The sequence below is a fragment of the Netta rufina genome (assembly GCF_964035555.1).
Source record: "Netta rufina genome assembly, chromosome: 23".
NCBI lineage: Eukaryota > Metazoa > Chordata > Aves > Anseriformes > Anatidae > Netta > Netta rufina.
Window position 1 is genome coordinate 1,266,315 of NC_140147.1, and position 21,230 is coordinate 1,287,544.

Sequence of the window (21,230 nt, forward strand, 5' to 3'; positions counted from 1 at the left end):
CTGTTTCAAGCCCATTTCCTACCTGGGGGGGCTTCAGTGGAAAGCCATCAGCTCTGCTGCTGGGGACAAGGAGCCCGGACAGCCGCAGGGACCCGATCCCAGATCTCAGCTGAGCTCCAGCCCCAGGCACCTCGTCCCCAGGTCCCCAGGCAGTGGGGACCCTCTGCCAGCTCTGTGGGGTCTGGCACGAACCTGGGATGTCCCACGAGTGCAGGAGCATCCCAGGAGGGCTCCCTTCGCCCCCCACCGCTGGCTGTTCTGGCCAGCACCCGCTGCCACCGGGGCCAGCACCGGAGTCTCCCTTGTGCCCTGGTGACCCCCAATGCCCCAGTGACCCCCGTGTCCCGGTGTCCCCCCACGCCCTGGTGTCCCCCCTATGCCCTCATCTCCCTCTGTGCCCTGGTGTCCCCAATGCCCCGGTGTCCCCCCGTGCCCTCGTGTCCCCGTGCAGCCGAGGGGATGCTCCCCAGGGATGGGGGCCAGGGGCCGGGCCGAGCCCCCCGGATTTGGGGGCGGCGGTTCCAGGCGCCCCGACGGGGGACGGAAAAGGAGGAAGAGGAGGAGGAGGAGGGCGAGGAGGAGGGCGGGGAGGCGAAAGCGGGCGGCGGCTCGGGTCCCCCCGCCCCGGGCAGGGGAAGAGGAGGGCGGGCAGCGGCTGGGGGGCGGCTCGGACCCCCCCCCCGGCAGGAGGCGGGGAAGGCGGTGAGGGCGGCTCGGCTCGGCACGGCTCGGCACGGCACGGCACGGCTCGGCACGGCACGGCTCCCAGCGCCCCGGGCCGGAGGGAGCCGCGGAGCCGCCCCCGCCGCCGCCCCCCCCGAGCCCCGCAGGTGAGCCCCGGGGGGCTGAAGGGGGCCGGGGGGGGTCGCGTCCCGCTCCGCCGGGCACCGGGCGAGGAAATTCCCCGGAGGGAACCCCGAGGGGTCGGGGGGCACGGGGGGAGCAAAGAGGGGGGCGTAGAGCCGGGAGGTAAAGCTGGAGCGCAGGGGGATAAAGGAAGGGGGCAGGGGGATAACGCCGGGCCGTAAAGCTGGGGCGCACGGGAATAAAGTTGGGGTGCAGGGGGATAAAGCCAGGGAATAAAGCCGGGGTGCAGGGGAATAAAGTCGGGGTGCAGGGGAATAAAACTGGGGTGCCGGGGGTCCTGCACCGCCGAGCCCGGTGCCGAGGGCGCAGCGGGGAGCGGAGCCGAGCGTCTCCGGTCCGTCCCGGCGCCGGCTGCCTGCAGCCCTGCCTTGCCTCGTGGCAGGAAGCAGGCAGGAGGGAGGCCAGGTCGGGGTGACCTGAGGGGTTTTGGGGCACCCCAGGGGGCTGGGAGTGAAACGAGAGGGAACAAAACCTTCCCGGGGGTCCGGAGCAGGAGGCACCAGGGGCTCTGGGGCGCCTCGGCCCCTGCGTTTCTGCAGTTTCGGTGTAAATCTGGATGCCAGGGTTGACAGGTTGGGTTGCACCCCCTGAGTGCTGGGGCCTTGGGGCTTGTCAAGTCCCCAAAAGCTGCCCGAGCCGTGGCCGAGTGGCTCAGAGCCTCCTCCACATCGGTGGCTTTGCTGGCAGCATCCCAGCATGGGACGGCTTGGGGCTCAGCCGGTGCCCCCCACGTGCCCGTCTCACTGTGCCCCATCTCTGCTTCCAGGCAGCCGTGTTGGCCCTGAAACGCTGCCCTGAGCACCATGAGGGGGCTCTGGGCCCTAGTGCTTGGGGGGCTCATCAGTGCCTGCCAGGGGAAGGAGCCACCACAGGCAGAAGGTAAGAGGCACCGAGAGCGAGGGTGCGGGGTCTGCACGGGAACCATCCCACCTGTCCCTGCATCCCTGGGGAGATGAGGGAAGAGATGGGAGGGCAAGGAATCAGGGGGCAGAGGTGGCTGGGGACCACCGTGACCGTGCCGGGTCCCCACGTGCCGGCACCTCTCTCTGGGCAGCAGGGCAGGCTGCGTGCACCGCTCCCTGCGCGCGCGCCGGCTGCGCAGGCTCCGGGGTTTCGCTCGGCATCCCGGGCGGGCACGGGGCCAGGGCGAGCCCAGCCAGCCCCGCCGTGAGGAACCAGCCCGGGGACACCCCGTTCCCGCCCGCAGCACCGGGAACACCCCGCGGGCTGTGCCGAGGGGTGATGGAAGGAGAGGGTTTGGCCACGCTCCGGCCGCGGGGTGCTCGCTGCCAGCTGGCCGGGACGGCGGCTCCGTCCGGCAGCGCCTGCGGGATCAGCGAGGGCTGCTCGGGGCAGTGGCGAGGATGCACGGAGCTGTCGAGTTTGGCCTCCTGCTGCAAGGTTTGGCCACGGTGCACGGCAGGAGCAGAGGGCTTGGGGCTGTCCCTAGGCGGTGGGGATGACTGGGTGACAGCAAAGCCATCGAGGGTCCCTGCTGAGCCGTCCCCGGCCGTGCGTGGGTCACAGCGTGGGGCGGCTCGGGGTGAGTTCGAGGCGGATGGCGGGGAGGAGCTGCTGGCAGCGAGGCCGTGGTTGCATCAGTTTTTGCGGGGGCGGAGCGGGGCCTCGTCCCGACAGGGCCCAGGCTGTGCGGGTGGCTGCGGTCCCTTCGGCACAGCCGGGGTGCCCGGGGTGGCCGAGCCCCATCGGCACGGCCGGAGCGCCTGGGTCCGGCCTTTCCCAGTGGTTTCCATGCCAGAGCTGTGAGCTCACGGCCGAGGCCCCGTTCCACGGAGCAGGAGGGGGCCCCACGTCAGAGCAGGGAGCAGTGCACGTTTCTGCGCAGCCCCCCGTGGCACGGCCGTGCTGGCGTGTGCGGCCGCGTGCCGCTCTGCCGAGGTCCTGGCACAGCGCAGGGGGTGCCCAGCTGGGGCTGTGCGAGGGACCTGCGCTGGGAAACGAGGGCCTCCCGGTGAGGGGAAGCAGTGTCAGGGCTGGGACAGCTTCAAAGCAGACAGCACCCGGGCTGAGGCGTGTTTCGCCGGCTGCCCCCTGACCCAAACGCGATGATCTCAGCGCGAGGGAGCTCTGCCTCCGGCACCAAGCGTGCGGTGGGGCTGGTCCCAGCAGCACGAGCGAGTGCTCAGCCTCAAGGAGAGGCACCGCGGGGGTGCCGGGTCCCGGGCAGAGGCAGAGGGACCGGAGCTGGCCTCGGGGTGGGGGCGGTGAACGGTCAGGGGCTGCTCCGGGGCCGGTGCGCGCATGGAGACGCAACGAAGTCCTCGTTCAATACCCCCTTGTTTCCTCCCCTGTCTCATGCCTCCCAACATCTGGTAGCATCCAGCGGAGGTGGATTCCTGCTGCCGGAGCAGCAAGAGATCAGGGAAGCGCTGAGCAGCGCTGGCTTCCCTGTGGTCGGGGCTGACACAACGTTTCCTGCTGTCCCCGTTCCCCGCGGGCCCTGCTCAGCGCTGCTCGGCGCCTCGCCATCACCTCGCCGTCCCCTGGCCTGTCCCCACGTGCCACCAGCTCCGAGGACGCCAGCGGGATGAGATGGGATGGGACAGGATGGCCACCAGGCAGCTCTGGGCGCCGTCTCCCCGCCGTGGGTGGCCGCGGTGCCTGGCTGCTCTCCTGATGCCGATCCCAGGCGCGGGGCTGTTTTGAGGCGAAACGCGCCGCGACTGGGAAAAGCATTTCACCTGGGGAGCTCGCTGTGGGAAGCAGCCGGGGCCAGGGCTGAGCTCAGGGTTCGTCTGGTCAAAACATCCAGCTCTGCTCCTGGCGGGTGCTTTGCGAGGCGCTGGAGCCGCCGTGGGAGCGGCGTCTGCTGGATCCGCGCTGCCCTGCGCCTGCCAGCGAGCGGTGCCGGGGGCTGGTGTGAGATCCTCACCGTGTACCCGGCCCGGAGCACAGCCTCCCCATGGCCCTGGGGACACCGGTGACCCGGCGGTTTGCCTTGCAGGGGAGCTGTGCCCGCAGCTCTGGGACGAGGACATGGTCGGGGACAAGTATGAGAACGTAACGGGTAAGGAAGCGGGATGGGCTCTGCGCCCTGCCCGGGGAGGCTCAGCCTCGGCACCCGCACCCTGTCCACCTCTCACCGCCTCCTCCCCGGTCCCTGCCCGCAGGTTTTAACCTGATCAAGCGGTTCGACCTGCTGAAGATCTCCTCCATCAAGAAAGTGCGTGGCCTGCGGGGCCCGGCGGTGCTGCGGCTGGGCGCGGTGCCGCTGGTGCAGCCCACGCGGTGAGTGCGGGGGGCTCACGGGGTGCCCCCACATCCCACGGTGCTCCCACCCGCTGCTCCCCCGACTCACCCCAGCCACTCCACATGTAGGACCTGGCCTCTGCAGCCCTGTGCTGCGTGGGCGAGGGTGGGCAGCGAATGCAGCAGCACCCAGGGGGCTGCAGAGGAACCGGGGGGGTGCAGCACTGGGCTGCCCGAGCCACCTTTCTCCTCGAAAGTAAATCACGGGCTGAAGCAGCTCGGTGGGCTGCAGCCAGCCCTTACGCAACCGCCGCGCTGTGGATGCTCTGTGTTTGCTCTCCTCAACTTGGCAGGAGCTGGCCGGGGTCTAGACGAGCTCACAGGGCTGCGCAGCGCCGAGCAGGGGCTGCCGGCTGCGCTGGGGGAGCCGTGCAGAGCCCAGCCTGCAGCTCCGCTGTCTCCATCGCATCCTGTCCACCCGTGCCCCAGGCTCTGCTTCTCTCCCCCCTCGCCCCCACCCCGTGCCAACCCGCGGGGCTGGCAGCATCCCTGCCAGCGTGGCGGGTGGGAGAGCGTCCACGGCCCGGGGAGCAGCGCAGGAAGCGGCTCCTGCAGGAAGCGGCTGCGGTTTGCACGCCTGATTTGCACGCCCGCCTCCCCCGGCACGCCTGGCCCCGCGCTGCTCCGGGGCTGGCACGAGGCTGTGCTGGGAAAGGGGGGGTCCCCGAGGGGGCTCAGAGTGAGGGGGCACCGTGGGGAGGAGGAGACCCAGCCCTGGCTCCTGACATGGGCAGCTGAGTCCTCAGATGGCTTTTAGATGGCCGATGCTCCGGGCTGGTGTTGCTCTTGGCCGGGTGCTTGTGGCAGCCCAGAGCCAGTTTTTGGGAGCGCTCAGCGCGGGGATAGCCCCAGCAGGCAGGGTGCGAGCCTTGTCCAGGCACCCATGGGTGCCCCTCTGCCCCGCTCCCACCCCTCGGTGCCCGGCAAGGACAGCCCCGTGCCCCGCAGAGGGTCCAGCCCACCCCACGCAGCCACCTTGGTGCTGCTCCAGGGCAGTGGCTTGGAAAATCGCTGGTGGAGCCGAGGCTGGGAGCAGAGCAGAGCCCGGAGCAAAGATTTCCAGTGGTGGAGCGAGCTGCGGGCACGGGCATGGCTGGGGGGAGTAGGGGGGCACTGCCTCGTGCCCGTTGCATCCACGGAGCCTCCATCCCCTGGGCTCGGGGGCTTGCTCCCGGCTGCATGGTGCCAAAGGTCCCCGGGGCAGGCTGGGCTGCGTGGGGATGCTGCTGCTGCTCCCGGGGGAGCCCAGGGCGAGCTCCTGTGCCTGGCGGGGCGGGGGGAGCATCCCCGGCCTTTGTCTCGTGTTCAGCTCCTGTTGCACAAGCGCTGGCTCCTCTCGCAGCCCGAGCCCACGTGCGTCCCGTCGGAGACACAAACAGCTCCTGGGCCAGCCCGCACCGCCCCGGGGCTGCGCTCCCCGGCCTGGTTTTGGGGCTGGAGCCGTCCCCATAGCACAGGCAGCGGGGTCAGGGGGGGTCTCTCTCCGTGGTGCCACCCGTGGGGCTGCTGGGGACCTGGTGCTGGGGGTGCCCTGGGGGCTCCGGGGCTGACGCTGCCCCCTCGGGCTCGGTGCCCACGTGCCCCCTGACGCCTGTCCCCGCAGGCAGGTGTTCCCCCGCGGGCTGCCCCCCGAATTCAGCCTCGTCCTCACCTTGCTGCTGAAGAAGAACAGCACCGGGGAGCACTGGTACCTCTTCCAGGTCACCGACCGCCAGGGCTACCCCCAGGTACAACCCTGGGGACATGGAGGGGGCGCACGGTGGCGAGGGGACCTCCGGGCGCCACCGACCACCCCCGAGCACCGCGTCCCCTCTCTGCCCAGCTCTCCCTGGCCGTGCACGGCCCCGAGAAGAGCCTGGAGTTCCAAGCCAGGGCTCCGGGGACCACGTTTGTCAGCACGGTGTTCGCGGGGAAGGCCGTCTCCTCGCTGTTCGACGGGCGCTGGCACAAGGTGGTGGTGGCCGTGCAGAGCCGCGCCGTCTCCCTGCACCTCGACTGCGGCTCCATCTCCTCCAAGCCCCTGGCGCCGCGGCGAGCGCTGGCCCCGGAGGGCAACGCCTTCCTGGGCTTGGATGCCGCCCGTGGGACCCCGATTCGGGTGAGAACCCCCGTGGGGATGCGGGTGTGGGGTCCGGTGTGGGGTCTGGGTCTCATCCCGCTGCCCCTTCCCGCTGCAGTTCGACCTCCAGCAGGCTCACATCTACTGCGACGCCGAGCTGGCCCGGCAGGAGGGGTGCTGCGAGATTTCGGCCAGCGGGGTGAGTGCCCAGGGGGAAACTGAGGCACGGCGAGCTCAGCTGTCCCCTGAGGGTCACTTTTTGGGGCCGTGGAGGAGCGGAGCAGGGAAACTCCACACCCCGCACCCCTGGGCACGGTGCGGGGCGCATCCACTTGAAGGGCGCTGGGTGCCCGAGCGGGGCTGTGGCTCCGGGCTCCCCCCTGACCCCTTTTTTCTCTGTCTCCCTGCAGTGCCAGCCCGAGGCACCCAAGACACGGCGCCAGGCGGAGCTGATGCAGAGCAGCAACCTGATCGAGCTGTCGCCGCAGCAGCCGCAGGGCCGGGTGTACACGCGCTGCTTCTGCCTGGAGGAGCCGCTGGGCTCGGTGAGGCCGCGGCACGAAGCCACGCCGGGTTCCTCCCCTGGAAAAGCCCGGCCTCACTTTTTCCACTGTCTGGGATGCTGCCGGGAGCGAGGGGGGAGGCTGCTGGCTGCCTGCCCGGGGCTCAGCCCGCACCCCCCCCAAAGGGATGTGGGGCGGGGAGGTGGCACCCGTGGGTGCGCTGGGTGGGGGAACCTAGGGGCGCACGGGGAGGCACCACCCTGGGGCGCTCTGCTCTCTCCGCAGGAGCCAGCGAGGGCCTCGGAAAGGAGCAGCCTGAAGGGAGATCACGGGGAGAAGGTGAGGGGAGGTGGGCGAGGGGGTCCCAGCCCCGTGGTCCCGCTCCCGGCTCGGCCCCTGCTCCTCTCCCCCCTTCCTCCGCCGCCCTCGGGCGCTTTCCGCGGCTGCGGTGCCGTCAGGAAGCGGCTCCGTCTGCTCCCCCGAGCAGGAATTCAGGCCCCACTTGCTCTCCGCCGCTGCTGGAGCGAGCCCAACGGCAGCTCAGGGCCTCTTTGTTCCCTCCGAGTTGCTGCAGAGCTGGGAAACGTCCCCAGCACACCCCGTGCCCTGCGCCCACGCCGCTCCTGCTCCCACGTCGGGCTCCTGCCGGGCACCCCCGGGGCGCAGCCGGGTCCCGTGGCACGGGCTGGGGGTCGGAGAGGGGGGCAGCTGGAGCCTGCCCAGCTCGGCTGCTCACCCCCTGCTCCTTTTTCCTTCCCCACAGGGCTACAGGGGTCCGCCGGGGACACGCAGCGAGGAGGTGAGGCGGGAGGGGAGCCCCGGGGTGCCCCCAGCCCTGCCGGGAGCGCGCTGGAGCGGCCGCCTTGGCTCGGCGGAGCTGTGGTCAAGCCACAAAGCCGCAGGGAGAGCCCGTGCCAGGCCAGGCTCTCTCCTCTCCTCCCCGGGGAGGCTGAAAAAAACATTTCCTCGGGTTTCCCTTCGCCCTGGGTGAAGTGGGGGAGCCCCGTGGGTTGAGGGTGTGCGGGCAGTGGCCGTGGGCTTGTGTGGGGAGCGGGTGCCAGCACCGTGTCCGTCTCTTTCAGTGCCCCCCCTGCTCACCACGGACGTCTCCGGCCAATGTGAGTGCCCTGGGCAGCACCGGGAGCGGGGGTCACTGCCTGCCAGGGGTTTTGGGGACATCTGGGGACATTTGGGGACAGGGCGATGGGAGGAAGGGGGGTGTAGGGAGGGAGGTCGGTGCACCCCCTGGGGTGCCGGGTGCTCTGTGCCACCCCCGTGCTCTCTCCCCAGGTCACGCTCGGTCCCCCAGGACCCAAGGTAGGTTTGTGCCCCCCCCCAGCTCCAGGACCCCCAGCTGGCTCCCCCCTGAGCTGGGGGCACACACGGGGACAGCGGTGTCACACCTTACCACCCTCTTCCTCTTGCAGGGAGGGAAGGGTGAGCGCGGCCTGCCCGGCTCCTACGGCACCAAAGGGGAGAAAGGCGAGCGTGTGAGTGCCCCCAGCAGCCCCCCCCACCCCACCCAGGGGTGCTCTGGCCCGTGGGGACCCCCCTGCCCCACATAAATGAGCCACGTCCCCCCCTGAGCCACCTCCTCTCCTCCCGCAGGGCGCTGACTGCGTGCGCACAGACCCCGGCGGCCCCGTGCAGGTGAGACCCCCCACCCTCAGCACCCCCCCCAGGGTCCCAGCACCCCCCCCAGGGTCCCAGCACCCCCTCACCACCCTCCCCTTCTCTCCCCAGTGCGCCGAGGGGCCGCAGGGCGAGAAGGGGCAGCGCGGAGAGGCGGTGAGTGATGCCGGGGCTCCCAAATTTGCTTTGTGCACGCATCCTGTGCAGGGCTGGGGGTCCCCGGGGTCCCTCTGACGCTGCCCCCTCTCTGTCCCACCACGCAGGGGCTGCCGGGGGCGGTGGGTGCCGACGGGGAGAAGGTGAGGACGGCGCTGGGGACGTCTGGGCACGAGCTGGGTCCTCGCCGTCGGGGTTTGGGGACCTGCGGAGCCCAGCGGGGTCCCCGAGGGGTTTGGGAGGTGGCAGCGGTGACACCCGTCTGTCCCCCAGGGCCAGAAGGGTGAGAAGGGCGACGGGGGACTCCAGGGCAAGCCGGGCCGCCCGGGCCGTGATGTGAGTAGCTCCGGTTGTGGGGCAGGCTGTGGGGCAGGAGGGTCCAGCACCATCCTGCCCCGTGCCACGCACGGCGCTCACCCCGCTCCCTTCCCCACCAGGGCCGGCCCGGAGAGATCTGCGTGGTGGGCCCCAAGGGCCAGAAGGTAACTGGGGGAACTGGGAGGGCTCGGGGCACCCAGGAGCAGCGCCGGCACGGAAAATCCTTGGTTTTTAGGGTGACCCCGGCCTCGTGGGACCCGAGGGGCTGGCGGGAGAGCCGGGGCCACCGGGCAAACCGGGCTCACCGGGGATCGGCTTTCCGGGGAAGCCGGTAAGGGGCCGTGCTGTGGGGGGGGGCGAGATGCCCCGTGGGGCTGACGGGGGGTGACAGCAGAGCTGATGCCATCCTCTGTCCTGTTCAGGGCGACCCCGGTGGCCCCCCAGGTCCGAAGGGAGAAAAGGTGAGGAGGGGGCGTACGGAGGGCGCTGGCTGCGCTCCCCGATTTATGGGGCTGGAGAGGAGCGGATGGGAGATGGGGGGGCTGGGGGGGGTGGTTTTGGGGCTGTGGTTTCCACCTCTCCAGGCTCAGGCTCTGCCGTTTCTGGCTGCAGGGCAGCTCGGGAGCTCCTGGACCCGGCGGCCCGCCTGGGACACCCGTGAGTACCGAGAGCTCGGAGCCAAAGCCGGGGTCAGAGCCGGGTTTCCTGGCTCGGGGCCGGGGCTGCCTGGCCGGAGCGGGGCTGGGATCTCAGCCCGGCTCGGGAAGGGCTTTGGGGGCTGGGACGGACCCCACAGAACCCCAGGGGCTTGGGGAAAGTGGGTTTAGGATGGGCAGAGCTGCAGCGAGCCCACCCCACAGCCCCAGCCCCTGCCTTCATCCCACAGGGGCCACCCGGCGCTCTGGGGCCGAAAGGAGCCAAGGTGGGTGCAGGGTGGCCCGGAGGGGGGCTGCGCCCACCCCCTGGGCTGGGGGGCTGCTGGGGGCACCTTGGGGACCTTGGGGACCCCCCGAGGTGCCAGCCCGGGGTTGTCCCTCACCGTCCCCTCTTGGCAGGGCGAGCCATGTGAGCCGTGCCCCACGGTCCCCGCGGGGACGCTCGGCACCGTCGGGCTCCCGGGGGAACCCGGACCCCGGGGGGAGCCTGGGCTGCCCGGCAAGGACGGGGTCTCGGTGAGTCTGGGGGTTGTTGGGGGGCGTGGGGGGGGCTCTTCTCCGCATCCCTAAAGCTTCCTCTTCGTTTCCCTGCCCGCAGGACAGGCCTGGCCCCGCAGGACCCAAAGGGGACAGGGTAGGTGGCGCGGGGCTCTTTGGGGCAGGGTGGTGCCGAGGAGCATCCAGCCCGTCCCAACCCCAATCCTTTTCCCCAGGGAGACCCCGGCATCCACGGCATGAAAGGGGAGAAGGTGAGTGTCCGTCCCGCCGTCCCCATGTCCCGCTGTCCCACCCGGCGTGGGGACAGCCCCCCCGGGGCTCAGCGGGTGACCCCGAACCCCCCCCGATTGTGCCGTCTCCGCGCCCCTCGCAGGGGGACTCCTGCCTGTCCTGCGACGCCCGCGTCCTCGCCGCGCTGCTGCGGGAGCCCCCCAAGGGGCACGAGGGCGAGCCGGCACCGCTGCTGGTGAGTTCACGGGGCTGAGACCCCCCCCCAGAGCCCCCCAGAGCCCCCCAGAGCCCCCCCAGCCCCACTGAACCCCGTGTCCGTGTCTGTGGGTGCTGGAGCTGTGACCTCTCCGCAGGGTGCCACAATCCTCCCCGGGCTGGCTGGCATCAAGGGCGAGAAGGTGGGTGACCCCCCCGTGGGACGTGGGGACCCCCCCCGTGGGACGTGGGTGACCCCCGGTGGGAGACGTGCGTCCCCCCCAGGGGCTGAGGGCACCCCCCAGGGGGCCGGATCCTGACCCCAATATCTTTCAGGGTGCCGGTGGCCAGGAGGGTCCCGCGGGCAGCCCGGTGAGTTATTTGGGGGGGGGGGGGCAGCACGGAGCTGGGGGGGGGCTCACGGGGGGCGCAGGGCTGTGTGGCCTCATCTCTGCCCTTGCAGGGGCTCCCGGGGGATAAGGGCGAGCCAGGAGAGCAAGGACTGAAAGGAGAGAAGGTGAGAGCTGGGAAGTGTCCCCGCGCTGTCCCTGGGGGTCCCCAAGCAGGCGGTGACCCGGCTGTGTCCCCCCCCCACAGGGTGAGCCCTGCGGGCAGTGCCCCCCGGCCCCGCAGGCGCTGGAAGGGGCAGGGACGGTGCTGGCTGTGCCGGGAGCACCGGGGCAGCGGGGCAGGGACGGGCCCCCCGGCAGAGCGGTGAGTGCCCCCCCACCCCTTCCCCGTGCCCGTGGGGTCCCCGTTTTGGGACCGGGGACATTTGGGGTGCTGGGGGACGTCGTGACCCTGATGGCTTCATTTCCCCAGGGCAAACCTGGTGACACCGGCCAGAAAGGGCAGAAGGTGAGAGGGGACGGAGACGGGGGTCCCGGTGGCAAACCGGGGGTGCGGAGGGGGCTGTGGGGTGGGGGGGATGCTGACGCCCCCCCTCCCCGTGCCCTCTTTTTTGCCAGGGGGCCGCGGGCAGCCCCGGGGACCCGGGGGCACCGGGCATGGACGGGCTCCCGGGGCTGGCGGGGGAGCCGGGCATCAGGGGGCCGGCCGGCCCCAAAGGCGAGAAGGTGAGGACCCCACAGAGGTGGGGACGACCCCAACACCCTGTCCTACCCCCCCCCCATCCCCTCACCGCCCCAAACTCCTTTTTTCTGCTCTTTCCTCCTCAGGGAGACTCCTGCGAGCCGTGCCCCGTGCTGCAGGGGCAGCTCTCGGGTATGGGGGGCATCCCGGGACGACCCGGGGCCAAAGGGGACCCCGGCACCCCGGGCACCGGCCAGCCTGGCAGACCCGTGAGTGCCCCCACCCCGCGGTGACCCCATAGCCCCGTGGTGACCCCCCCCAGCCCCACGGTGACCCCATAGCCCCGCGGTGACCGAGCTGTGTTGTAGGGAAAGCCGGGGCTGCCGGGGATCCGAGGTCCCGCCGGGCCCAAGGGGCTGCAGGTGAGTGGGGTGCATGGGGTGGGTTGGGGGGGGCGCACGGGGATGTTCACTGCCCCCCCCCCCCGTTCTCTGCAGGGTGAGCCGGGAGAGCAGGGGATCGGCCAGCCGGGACCAAAGGTGGGTGTGTGGTGCCATGGGGTGCCATGGGGTGCCATGGGGTGCCATGGGGTGCCGTTTGGTGCCGTTTGGTGCCGTTTGGTGCCGTTTGGTGCCGTGCCAGGCACCTGTCCCTCTCTCTTTCCCCCCCCCCAGGGAGAGCCCGGCAGCACCGGACCACCCGGGACCCCCGTAAGTGTCCCTCTGGGATCCCAGTGACCCCCCCACATGCAGATGGTGACGGCGTGGCCCCGGGGACGGGGCTGTCACCGCTGCTCACTGGGGAGACCTAATGGCACCTCCCGCCCCCAGGGACCCCCCGGAGCGCAGGGCCCCCCAGGAATGGCAGCAGAGAAAGGAGCCAAGGTAAAGGCGGCGCCCCCCCCGAGCCCTCCCCTCGTTGGGGGGGGGCTGTGCCACCCCCTCAACAAGCCTGTCCCGGGGTCACATCCCCCCCGGGCACACCGTGGTGCTGGGGCACGGCGCGGTGCCACGTCCCCCCCCACCCCGCCTCATGTCCCTGAGCACGGTGCTGGTGCCCCCCCCAACCCCCTGTGCCCCCCCCCAGCCCCCTGTGCCCCCCCCCCAGCTCCTGCTCTCCTTTCCCCACAGGGATCTCAGGGTCCCAAAGGTGCCGTGGGCCCCCCCGGGCCACCAGGACCCAGCGTCACCGGGCCACCGGTAGGTCCTGCCCCATGGGGGGGACACACACACACACACACGTTGCCATCCCCCCCCCCCCACAGCCCCTTGGTGCCAGCTGAGCCCAGGGCCGACCTTCCTCACACTCCTCTTCCTCGCAGGGCCCCGAGGGGCAGCGGGGGCTCCCGGGGGTGCCCGGCTCCAGCGGGCTGCCGGTAGGTCCGGGACTTGGGGGGGGGGACACGGTGGGGGCCGGGGGACCCCTCGCTAAATCCATCCGTGCCTTTCCTCCTCGCAGGGAGAGAAGGGCGCCCAGGGCGAGAAGGTGAGCGGGTGCCGGGGTGGGAACGGGGTGGCCCCCCCAATTTTTGCCCCCCCCCATCCTTTTCCCTCACTTCCTTTTCCTGCAGGGGGACCCCGGGGAGTGCTCCTGCCCCCCCAGCCCTCGCCAGGACCCCAACCACGCCGGGATGCCGGTGAGTGCCCGCGGGTGCCAACCCCAGCCCCATCCCCGTGGCTTCGTGCCCCCCCCTCGAGCATCCTCCCTTTTTTTCTCCCACCCCCCCCAGGGAGCCCCCGGGCTCTGGACCGGGATGTCCTGGCAGCCGCAGCCGGGTCCCCAGGTGGGTGCCGTCCCCGCAGCCCCCCCCCCCAGCCGGCCCCACCACCGCCTCACCGCCCATCTCTGCTTCTTTTTTGGGGTTGCTGCAGGGTCCCCCCGGAGCCCCCGGCCCCCCCGGCCCTCCCGGTGCCCCCGGCCGCCAGGTGAGCCGTGGGATTTGGAGCAGCAGCATGCGGGGGGGGGGGTCGGGTCCTGCCCCGCTTTTTGGTGATGGGGGCGGGTGCCCAAGCTCTCTCCTTGGCTCTAGGGGGTCCCAGGACACAACGGCTTGCCGGGGCTGCCAGGACCGGCTGGAGACCTGGTAGGTGGGGGCTGTGCCCCGTGGCCCCCCCCCCCTGCACCCTCTGGGGAGCGGGGAGCACCCCCTGTCCCCTCCCGTCCCCTCTCTTCCCGCGTCCCTTGCAGGGGCCGTTGGCCGTGATGGCCGAGAGGAACATCGAGGTGCTGAAGGTGAGTGCCCTGGGGGTCTCTGGGTGATGCCCACCCCCCGTTTGGGGACCCCTGAGCCCCTTGGGGTGCCGCTGACCCCCCCCATCTCCCCCCAGAACATCTGCGGGGACTGCGCCCAGCTGCAGGCGGCCTTGGAAGCGCCCGGCGGCGTCAAGGGGGAGAAGGGGGACAGGGGCATGCCGGGCGCCCCCGGCAACGAGGGCTGTGCTCGGGTGAGTATTCACCCACCTCCGGGCTCCTGGAAGCCCCCTGGAAGTGGTGGTGGTCCCGGGAGGGGGGGGGCAAACAGCGGGGTTGCTCCCGAGGGCATCGGCTTCTGGCGCGGCGGTGCACAGCAGCGGGCGCACGCAGGGCTGGGCACGCTCGGGGCACCCCATGGGCACGCTCTGGGCACGCTTGTGCCTTCATCCCATCCAGGATGGGGGTCCCTGGGGGGTCGGGGGGGGGCACAGCCTCATCCCGAGCCGCACACAGGGTGCGGCGCTGCGCCCCTGGGGCTCTCCGTGGCGCGGGGCGGCCCCCGGGTGACTTTGGGTTTTTTTCCAGTGCTTTGCCCAGTTCCCGAGGGCTGAGGAGGCTCGGGTGAGTGACCCCTGGCACCGAAGGCCTTTTGGGGTGCTTGGCGGGGCTTGGCGGGGCCGTGCCGTGGGTTGTGGGGTGTGGGGTGTGGGGGGGGGGGACACACATCCATCCCCGCTGCTGACCCCGTGCCGCTCCCCGCAGGGCGACAGCCCCGACCCCGATTGCGCAGGAGACCCCGGGCTCCCCGGTGCCCCGGGCATCCCCGGAGAGAGAGGCGAGCAGGTGGGTGCCCCCCCCGTGCTGCTGGAGGCCGTGGGTGCCCCCCCCCCCCGTGGTGCCATCTGACGGCTCCCGTCCCTCCCCAGGGCCCACCGGGACTTCGGGGACCCCCAGGGCCACCGGGCCCCATCGTAAGTACCCGCGCCGGGGCTTGGGGGGGTGCTGGGTTGTGCCAGCACCGCGTCGCAGCGCCGGGGGGGGGGGGCTCGGAGCCTCTGCTGTCGACCCCCCAGGGGGTCCCAGCGCCCTGCCACGAGGCCCCGGTGATGGGCAGAGGCCGAGGAGCGTCGCAGCCGCCCCCCCCCGTGGGGCTGGAGATGGAGACGAGGGCGCTGCCGGCCCCGGCACGGAGCAGGAACCCCGTCCGGATGGGGTCGAGGTGGCCCCCAGCGGGGGGTGCTCCGTGGCACCCCAAGGGCTCAGCCTCGTCCTCGGGGCGGGGGGGGGGGACGTTTCGGGGCCGTGACATCCCTGTTTCTCCCCTCAGGGCCCCCCAGGCTTCCCTGGAACGCAGGGCGCACCCGGACTGCCCGTAAGGACCAGCACGGCCCCGCTCTGTGCCGTCTGTCGCTGCCGCTTGGTTTTTGGCTGTGCCCCCCCCCGTGTCCGTGTGTCCCCCCCCCCCCCCCCAAACCCCCAAACACCCCACGGCACCGGGCAGCGACCCCCCGGGAGCAGCCTCCCCCAGCTTTTCTCATTTCACCCCCCCCCCTCATTTCACCACATCTCCATCCCTTGCTTCCCATCTCCATCCGGGGGGGGGGGCTCCCGGTGGGCTCAGGCTCAGGAAGGGGCACCCCGGATTTGGCGACCTGGGCCCCCCCCCCCCCCCCCCGGTGCCGGATCCCTCCCCGGCACGGGGCTGGGTGTGCCGGGTGTCCCGGTGTGCCCCGGCACGGCACAGCCCCCCCAGGAGGGCTGGGTGCCCCCCCCCCCCCCTCCAGGCACCCTAATGTTGCCCCCAACCCTCCTGGGGGCACGGGGGGCTCCTCCTCACGCCCCCCCTCCCCGGTGCCTGACTCCCCCAGGAGCAGCCTCCGTCCATCTCCATCATCTCCATCATCTTCATCATCTCCATCCTCATCCTCACCCTTCCTCCCGGTGGCGGCGGCGGCGGGGGGGGGGGCCAGCGGCTGTCCCGTGGTGGTGGCTCCGTGCGGATCCTGTCCTGCTGCTGTCCCCTCGCCTCCCCCCCCCCCACCCTAAATGTCACCGTAACAGCTCCGTCCGTCCGGGGGGGGGGTCTCTCTGTGGTGGTCTCTCTGCGGTGTCAGCCTGTCCTGTCCAGCCTCCAGCACCTCGGCACCACGTAACCCCCCCACTAACCCCCCCCCCCCCGGTGCGCCACCGAGCCTGGGGGCTCCTGGCTGTCACCCGTGTCACCGTGTCACCGTGTCACCCGTGTCACCGTGTCACCCGTGTCACTGTGTCACCCGTGTCTTGTGTGCCCCGGGAGGACGGGGGGGCAGCGGGTGCCCCCCCGTGGGCTGAAGGTGCCCTGGGCACTGGTGGGTGCTGGTAGGGGGGCACCCGTGCGCAGCCCCCCCCCCCCTGCAGGGCTCTTTGCAGCCCCCGGGGGTCCTGGCACAGGGTTGGGGGGCGCAGCAGTATGGGGGGGGCCTGGGGTGTGTGCAGGGGGCAGGTCGCAGCCCCCGGGGGGGCTCCAGGCAGGGTCCGTGGGAGCGCCCCCCCCCCCCCAGAACCTCTCCTCTTCCCCTCCAAGGGTCTCCAGGGGGAGCGCGGCCCCGCAGGGCTGGCCGGAGCCAAAGGGGAGCCGGTGAGTGGGGGCACCCTGGGGTGGGGGTGGTGGGGTGGGGGGGGGTCTGGGGGGGGGCAGGGTACACCCTGTGGGCTCTGGGTGCCCGCCTGGGGGGGTCGCAGGCGGCTCAGCTCCATCCTCCCCCCACAGGGACCTCCAGGGCAGCCCGGATACCCCGGTGCCACGGGCCCCCCCGGCCTGCCCGTGAGTACTGCAGCCCCCCCCCACCCCCCCTGTGTCCCCTCTGCCCCCCCCGTGTCCCCTCTGCCCCCCCCATGCCCCCCCGTATCCCCCCATCCCCCCTCTATCCCCCCGTGCCCCCCCATACCCCATGCGCACCCCATATCCCCCCTCGTCCCACACGGGACCCCCATTTCCTTCCCCCCCCCAGGGCATCAAAGGCGAGCGAGGCTACGTGGGCCCCCCCGGGGAGAAAGGGGAACCGGTGAGTGGGGTCACGGCCCCCCAGCACGGGGCAGCGGGGCCGGGGGCTCCCCTGGGTGCCCCCCTCTCCGCGGGCACGGGGTTGGGGTCCCTGCAGCCACCCCCCCCTCTGAGCCCTCCCCTCTTTTTTTTCCAGGGCCCCCCCGGCTTGGACGGCCTCCCCGGTGCTGTAGGGCCAGCGGTAGGTGTGGGGATGCGGGGAGGGATGTGGGGGGGGCACAATTTTGGCCCTGGGGACCCCCAAATTTTGGCTATGGGGCTCACGTCCCCGGCTCTCCCGCAGGGACCGAGGGGCGAGCGGGGGCTCCCGGGCAGCTCCGGCGAGAAGGGCGACCAGGTGAGCGTCCCCCAGGGACCCCATCCCCACAACCCCGACCCTACAACCCCGTCCCTACAGCCCCGTCCCCCCCCAGCCTCGTCCCCGGCTCCCCCCGGGGTGCCCGGGACCCCCGTTTGTGGGGCAGGACGCGCTCAGCCCCCCTCTCTCTTTAGGGTTTCCAGGGCCAGCCCGGCTTCCCGGGGCCACCCGTAAGTCCGTCCTATAGGGCTGGGGGGGGGCGCAGAGTGGGGTGACCCCAAGACCCCGTGCTGGGGCCGTCGGTGCCCCCATGGGGTCGGGGGCGAGCTGGGGAGGGGTCCAGGGGGCAGTGCCGCGGGATGGGGCGCAGGGGGGGCAACCCCGATGGAACGGGTTTGGGGTGGGAGGGGGGCACGAGGGGGGGGGTTTATCCACCCCATATGACCACGGCTCCTCTCCTCAGGGCCCCCCCGGCTTCCCGGGGAAGGTCGGCCCCGCCGGACCCCCGGGACCTGCAGCCGAAAAGGTGAGCGCAGGGGGGGGGGGGGCAGCGGTGACACCGCGGGGTCACCTCGGGTCACCCCTGACCCTGACCCTGACCTTGACCTTGACCCTGACCCCCCCCCCCCGCCACCGTGGTCCCCACAGGGCAGCGAGGGCATGCGTGGACCCACGGGCATGCCGGGCCCCCCCGGCCCCCCCGGCCCCCCGGGCATCCAGGTAAGGGCTCCCCGTGCCCACCCTGGGGGCTTTTCAGCGCTCCCCTCCCTGCTGCTGCTCTCTGGGGACCCCCCCACCCCAAAAAGAGGTGCTGGGGGTCACGGCCCCCCTCCGAGCCCCCCCCCCTTGTCCCCGCAGGGCCCCGCTGGCTTGGAGGGACTGGACGGCAAGGACGGCAAACCGGGGCCGCGGGTGAGGTGCTGGGCTCTGTAGGGTCCTGGGGGACCCCCCCTGCGCCCCCCCCGGGGACATCCCCAATGTCTTTTTCTCCCTAGGGTGACCCCGGCCCCCCCGGCCCCCCCGGGATGATGGGCCCCCCGGTGAGTGCTGCCTTTCCCTGTCCCCCTCCCGGTGCCCGGTGGGTGCCCGGTGGGTGCCCCGTGAGCCGTGCCGGTGCCCCCCCCCCCCCCCCAATTGGCTCTGCACCCCCACCCCAAAATCCTCCCCTCTTCTCCCCCCACAGGGCTTTAAGGGCAAACCGGGGCACCCAGGACTCCCCGGCCCCAAGGTGGGTGCTGGCACGGGGGGGGGTCCCCGATGTCCCCGGGGTGGCGGTGACCCCAATATGGGGACAGCCCCGGGGACCCCGGTGCTGGGGGGGGGGGGGGGGCATCCCGGTGCCACCCTGTCCCCGCCGTCCCTTTGTCCTTGCAGGGTGACTGCGGCAAACCCGGCCCCCCGGGGAGCACCGGACGGCCGGGGGCCGAGGTGAGGAATTTGGGGAGGGGGGGGGGGGAACACGGGAACCCAGCGCTGGATGGGTCCCGTGCCCCCCCCCACCCCGTTCACCCCCGCTGCTTTCCGCAGGGCGACCCCGGCCCCATGGGACCCCAAGGCCGGCAGGGACCCCCGGGGCTCATCGTAAGTGGCTCCGACCCAACTGGGAGCACTGGGACGGGGCGGGGGGGGCTATGGGGCCCCGTCCCCGGGGTGGGGGGGCTTCACCCCAGGCTGAAACCCCGCTCTGTGTCCCCAGGGACCCCCTGGCAGCCCGGGGCAGCCGGGTCCCGCTGGCCTCGCCGGAGTGGTGAGTACCCATGGGGTGCCCCACGGTGACCCCACAGGGGGCTGGGGGGCACGGGATGGGGCCGGGGGACGTGGTGGCTGTGTCCCGCCCCCCCCACGGTGGTGGCCGTCCCCATCCCCTGCTGCCCCCCTCCCCACACACCCGGCTCCATCCCATAGGGGCTGAAGGGCGAGCGCGGCTCGGCGGGGGACCGAGGGCTACCGGGGATGCCGGGACAACCGGGACCACCGGGACACCCCGGCCCACCGGTGAGGGGGGGGGGACATAAAGTGTGTGGGGGGGGACCTTACAGGGCCCATCTCACACCTCCCCAATCCCATTCCCGCAGGGGGAACCGGGGCCGGACGGACCCAGCGGTAAAGAGGTAGGAGAGGAGAGGGGAGGGGCTGCGTGTCCCAGGGGACCCCCGGGACAGCCCTGCCACCCCCCTCCCCTCTGTGTCCCCCCCCCCCAGGGCCCCCCAGGAAAACCCGGCACCGCGGGACCCGCCGGCCAGAAGGTGAGGGCAGAGCCCGGCTGCGATGGTGCCGTCACCCCGAGACCCCCGAGACCCCCGTTATGGGGTCGGGGGGGCCCCTGTTGACCCCCGTCCCCGCAGGGTGAAGCCGGATCCCCTGGAGAGCGAGGGTACCCCGGGGAGAAGGGCAGAGCCGGCGCCCCGGGGGGGCCGGGGAAAAGCGGCTCCATGGGGCCCGTGGGGCTGCGGGGTCCCGCCGGGGAGAGGGGCCCCCCCGGCTCCCCGGGACCCGCGGGCAGCCCCGGGCTGCCGGGCCCCCCGGGGATGATGGTAAGTGGGGTTTTTGGTTTTTTTTTTTTGGGGTGGGGGGGGCGCAGAGCTGGGGGCTCGGTGGCCGCGACCCATCCCATGTGTGTGTGTGTGTGTGTCCCCCCCCCCAGGGGGACGTGGTGAATTACGACGAGATCAAGAGGTTCATCCAGCAGGAGATGAGCAAAATGTTTGACGGTAACGGGGGTTTTTTGACGGTAACGGGGGTTTTTTGGGGGGGGTGAGGACCCCCCAGGACCCCCATTTTTCCCCCCCAATCCCCGCTGAGGCGCGTGTCCCCGCAGAGCGCATGGCGTACTACACCTCCCGGCTGCATTTCCCCGTGGAGATGGTGGCGGCCCCGGGCAGACCGGGACCCCCGGGCAAGGACGGGCTCCCCGGCCGGCCGGGACCCCCCGGTTCCCCGGGGCTGCCGGGGCAAATCGGCAGAGAGGGGCGGCAGGGAGTGCCGGGCATGAGGGGTAGGTGCCGCCCGCGGTGTCCCCAAAGTCCCCAAAAACTGGGGTGGCCCCAAAAACTGGGGTGTCCCCAGGCACCAGGATGTCCCGAGCACTGGGGTGTCCCCAGACTCCGGGTTGTCCCCAAAAAACAGGGTGTCCCTGAGCACCAAGGTGTCCCCAAGCAGTGGGGTGTCCCCAGGCTCTAGGGTGTCCCCAGACTCTGGGTTGTCCCCAAGGACTGGGGCGTCCCTGAGCACCGGGGTGTCCCCAGGCGCTGAGGTGTCCCCAAGCACTGGGATGTCCCTAAGCACCAGGGTGTCCCCGAGCACTGGGGTGTCCCCAAGAGCTGGGGTGTCCCTGAGCACCAGAGTGTCCCCAGACTCTGGGTTGTCCCCAAGCACTGGGGTGTCCCCAGGCTCTAGGGTGTCCCCATGCACCGGGGTGTCCCCAAGAACCGGGGTGTCCCCAGACATCAGAATGTCCCCAAGCACCAGGGTGTCCCCAGACTCCGGGTTGTCCCCAAGAACTGGGGCATCCCTGAGCACCGGGGTGTCCCCAAGCACCGGGGTGACCCCAGGCACTGGGGTGTCCCCAAACACCCCCCGTGCCGGGGTCTCACCCTCCTCCCCTCTCCCCCAGGGGAACCGGGCGCCAAAGGAGAGAAAGGGGAGAAAGGCGTGGGGATGATGGGGGACAGCGGCCCGCCGGGACCCCCAGGTGAGCCCCCCACCCGCCCCCACCCTCCTGCTGGGCACCGCCTGCCCCGTGCCACCTTCCTCCCCCTCTTTTTCCCCTCGCAGGCCCCCAGGGACCACCGGGCTACGGGAAGATGGGGCCACCGGGCCCCGTGGGCCAGCAGGGCATCCCCGGTATCCCCGGCCCCCCGGGGGCCACGGGACCCCCGGGCAAAACCGGGCACTGCAGCCCGGCCGAGTGCATGGGCGCCCTGCCCGTGGAGCAGCCCCTTTTCCAACCCAAAAACGCCAAGGGGCCCTTCGGTTGAGCCGGCGCCGGGCGCTGCCCGCTGCTGGATTTATTCTTGCCCCCGTTTTCCAGGGGGCTGCGGCGCTCCCCGGGGGGCTCGGGGGGCTCAGGGGGTGCGGGGGGGGGTGGCTGTGGGGCGGGTGGATCCTGCCCCGATGAAATACAGCCGAGTGCTGCCCCACGCGTGGCTCCTCTCGTGGTGTGTCTGCTGTGTCCCCGTGTCCCCGTGTCCCCATGTCCCCATCCGTGTCCCTGTCCCCATTCCTGTCCCTGTTCCTGTGCATGGGGCTGAGGCCAGAGCCCTGCTCCCATCCTGATGGT

At 72.0% G+C, this 21,230-nt stretch overlaps 1 protein-coding gene across 1 annotated transcript; it reads left to right on the forward strand.

Moving 5' to 3' along the window:
- Positions 1 to 1,630: 1,630 nt before the first annotated feature.
- Positions 1,631 to 20,988, forward strand: COL16A1 (collagen type XVI alpha 1 chain). Its single transcript, XM_084300846.1, has 71 exons — positions 1,631 to 1,746; positions 3,833 to 3,895; positions 3,999 to 4,116; positions 5,741 to 5,864; positions 5,960 to 6,235; positions 6,315 to 6,395; positions 6,607 to 6,741; positions 6,985 to 7,038; positions 7,463 to 7,498; positions 7,782 to 7,817; positions 7,990 to 8,016; positions 8,127 to 8,189; positions 8,308 to 8,349; positions 8,443 to 8,487; positions 8,595 to 8,630; positions 8,761 to 8,823; positions 8,925 to 8,969; positions 9,041 to 9,136; positions 9,228 to 9,266; positions 9,418 to 9,462; positions 9,692 to 9,727; positions 9,861 to 9,977; positions 10,060 to 10,095; positions 10,175 to 10,210; positions 10,333 to 10,425; positions 10,544 to 10,588; positions 10,722 to 10,757; positions 10,849 to 10,902; positions 10,983 to 11,099; positions 11,208 to 11,243; positions 11,354 to 11,461; positions 11,564 to 11,686; positions 11,786 to 11,839; positions 11,915 to 11,956; positions 12,092 to 12,127; positions 12,248 to 12,301; positions 12,548 to 12,616; positions 12,739 to 12,792; positions 12,876 to 12,902; positions 12,988 to 13,053; positions 13,147 to 13,200; positions 13,289 to 13,342; positions 13,447 to 13,500; positions 13,605 to 13,649; positions 13,745 to 13,861; positions 14,196 to 14,231; positions 14,373 to 14,453; positions 14,537 to 14,581; positions 14,938 to 14,982; positions 16,174 to 16,227; positions 16,360 to 16,413; positions 16,601 to 16,654; positions 16,790 to 16,834; positions 16,937 to 16,990; positions 17,146 to 17,181; positions 17,415 to 17,477; positions 17,600 to 17,671; positions 17,810 to 17,863; positions 17,947 to 17,991; positions 18,135 to 18,179; positions 18,326 to 18,379; positions 18,479 to 18,532; positions 18,648 to 18,698; positions 18,857 to 18,946; positions 19,027 to 19,062; positions 19,153 to 19,197; positions 19,297 to 19,485; positions 19,596 to 19,662; positions 19,770 to 19,946; positions 20,565 to 20,642; positions 20,726 to 20,988. The coding sequence occupies exons 1-71, from the start codon at positions 1,671 to 1,673 to the stop codon at positions 20,926 to 20,928; spliced, it is 4,890 nt and encodes a 1,629-aa protein (XP_084156972.1). The 5' UTR covers positions 1,631 to 1,670; the 3' UTR covers positions 20,929 to 20,988.
- The last annotated feature ends 242 nt before the right edge of the window (positions 20,989 to 21,230 follow it).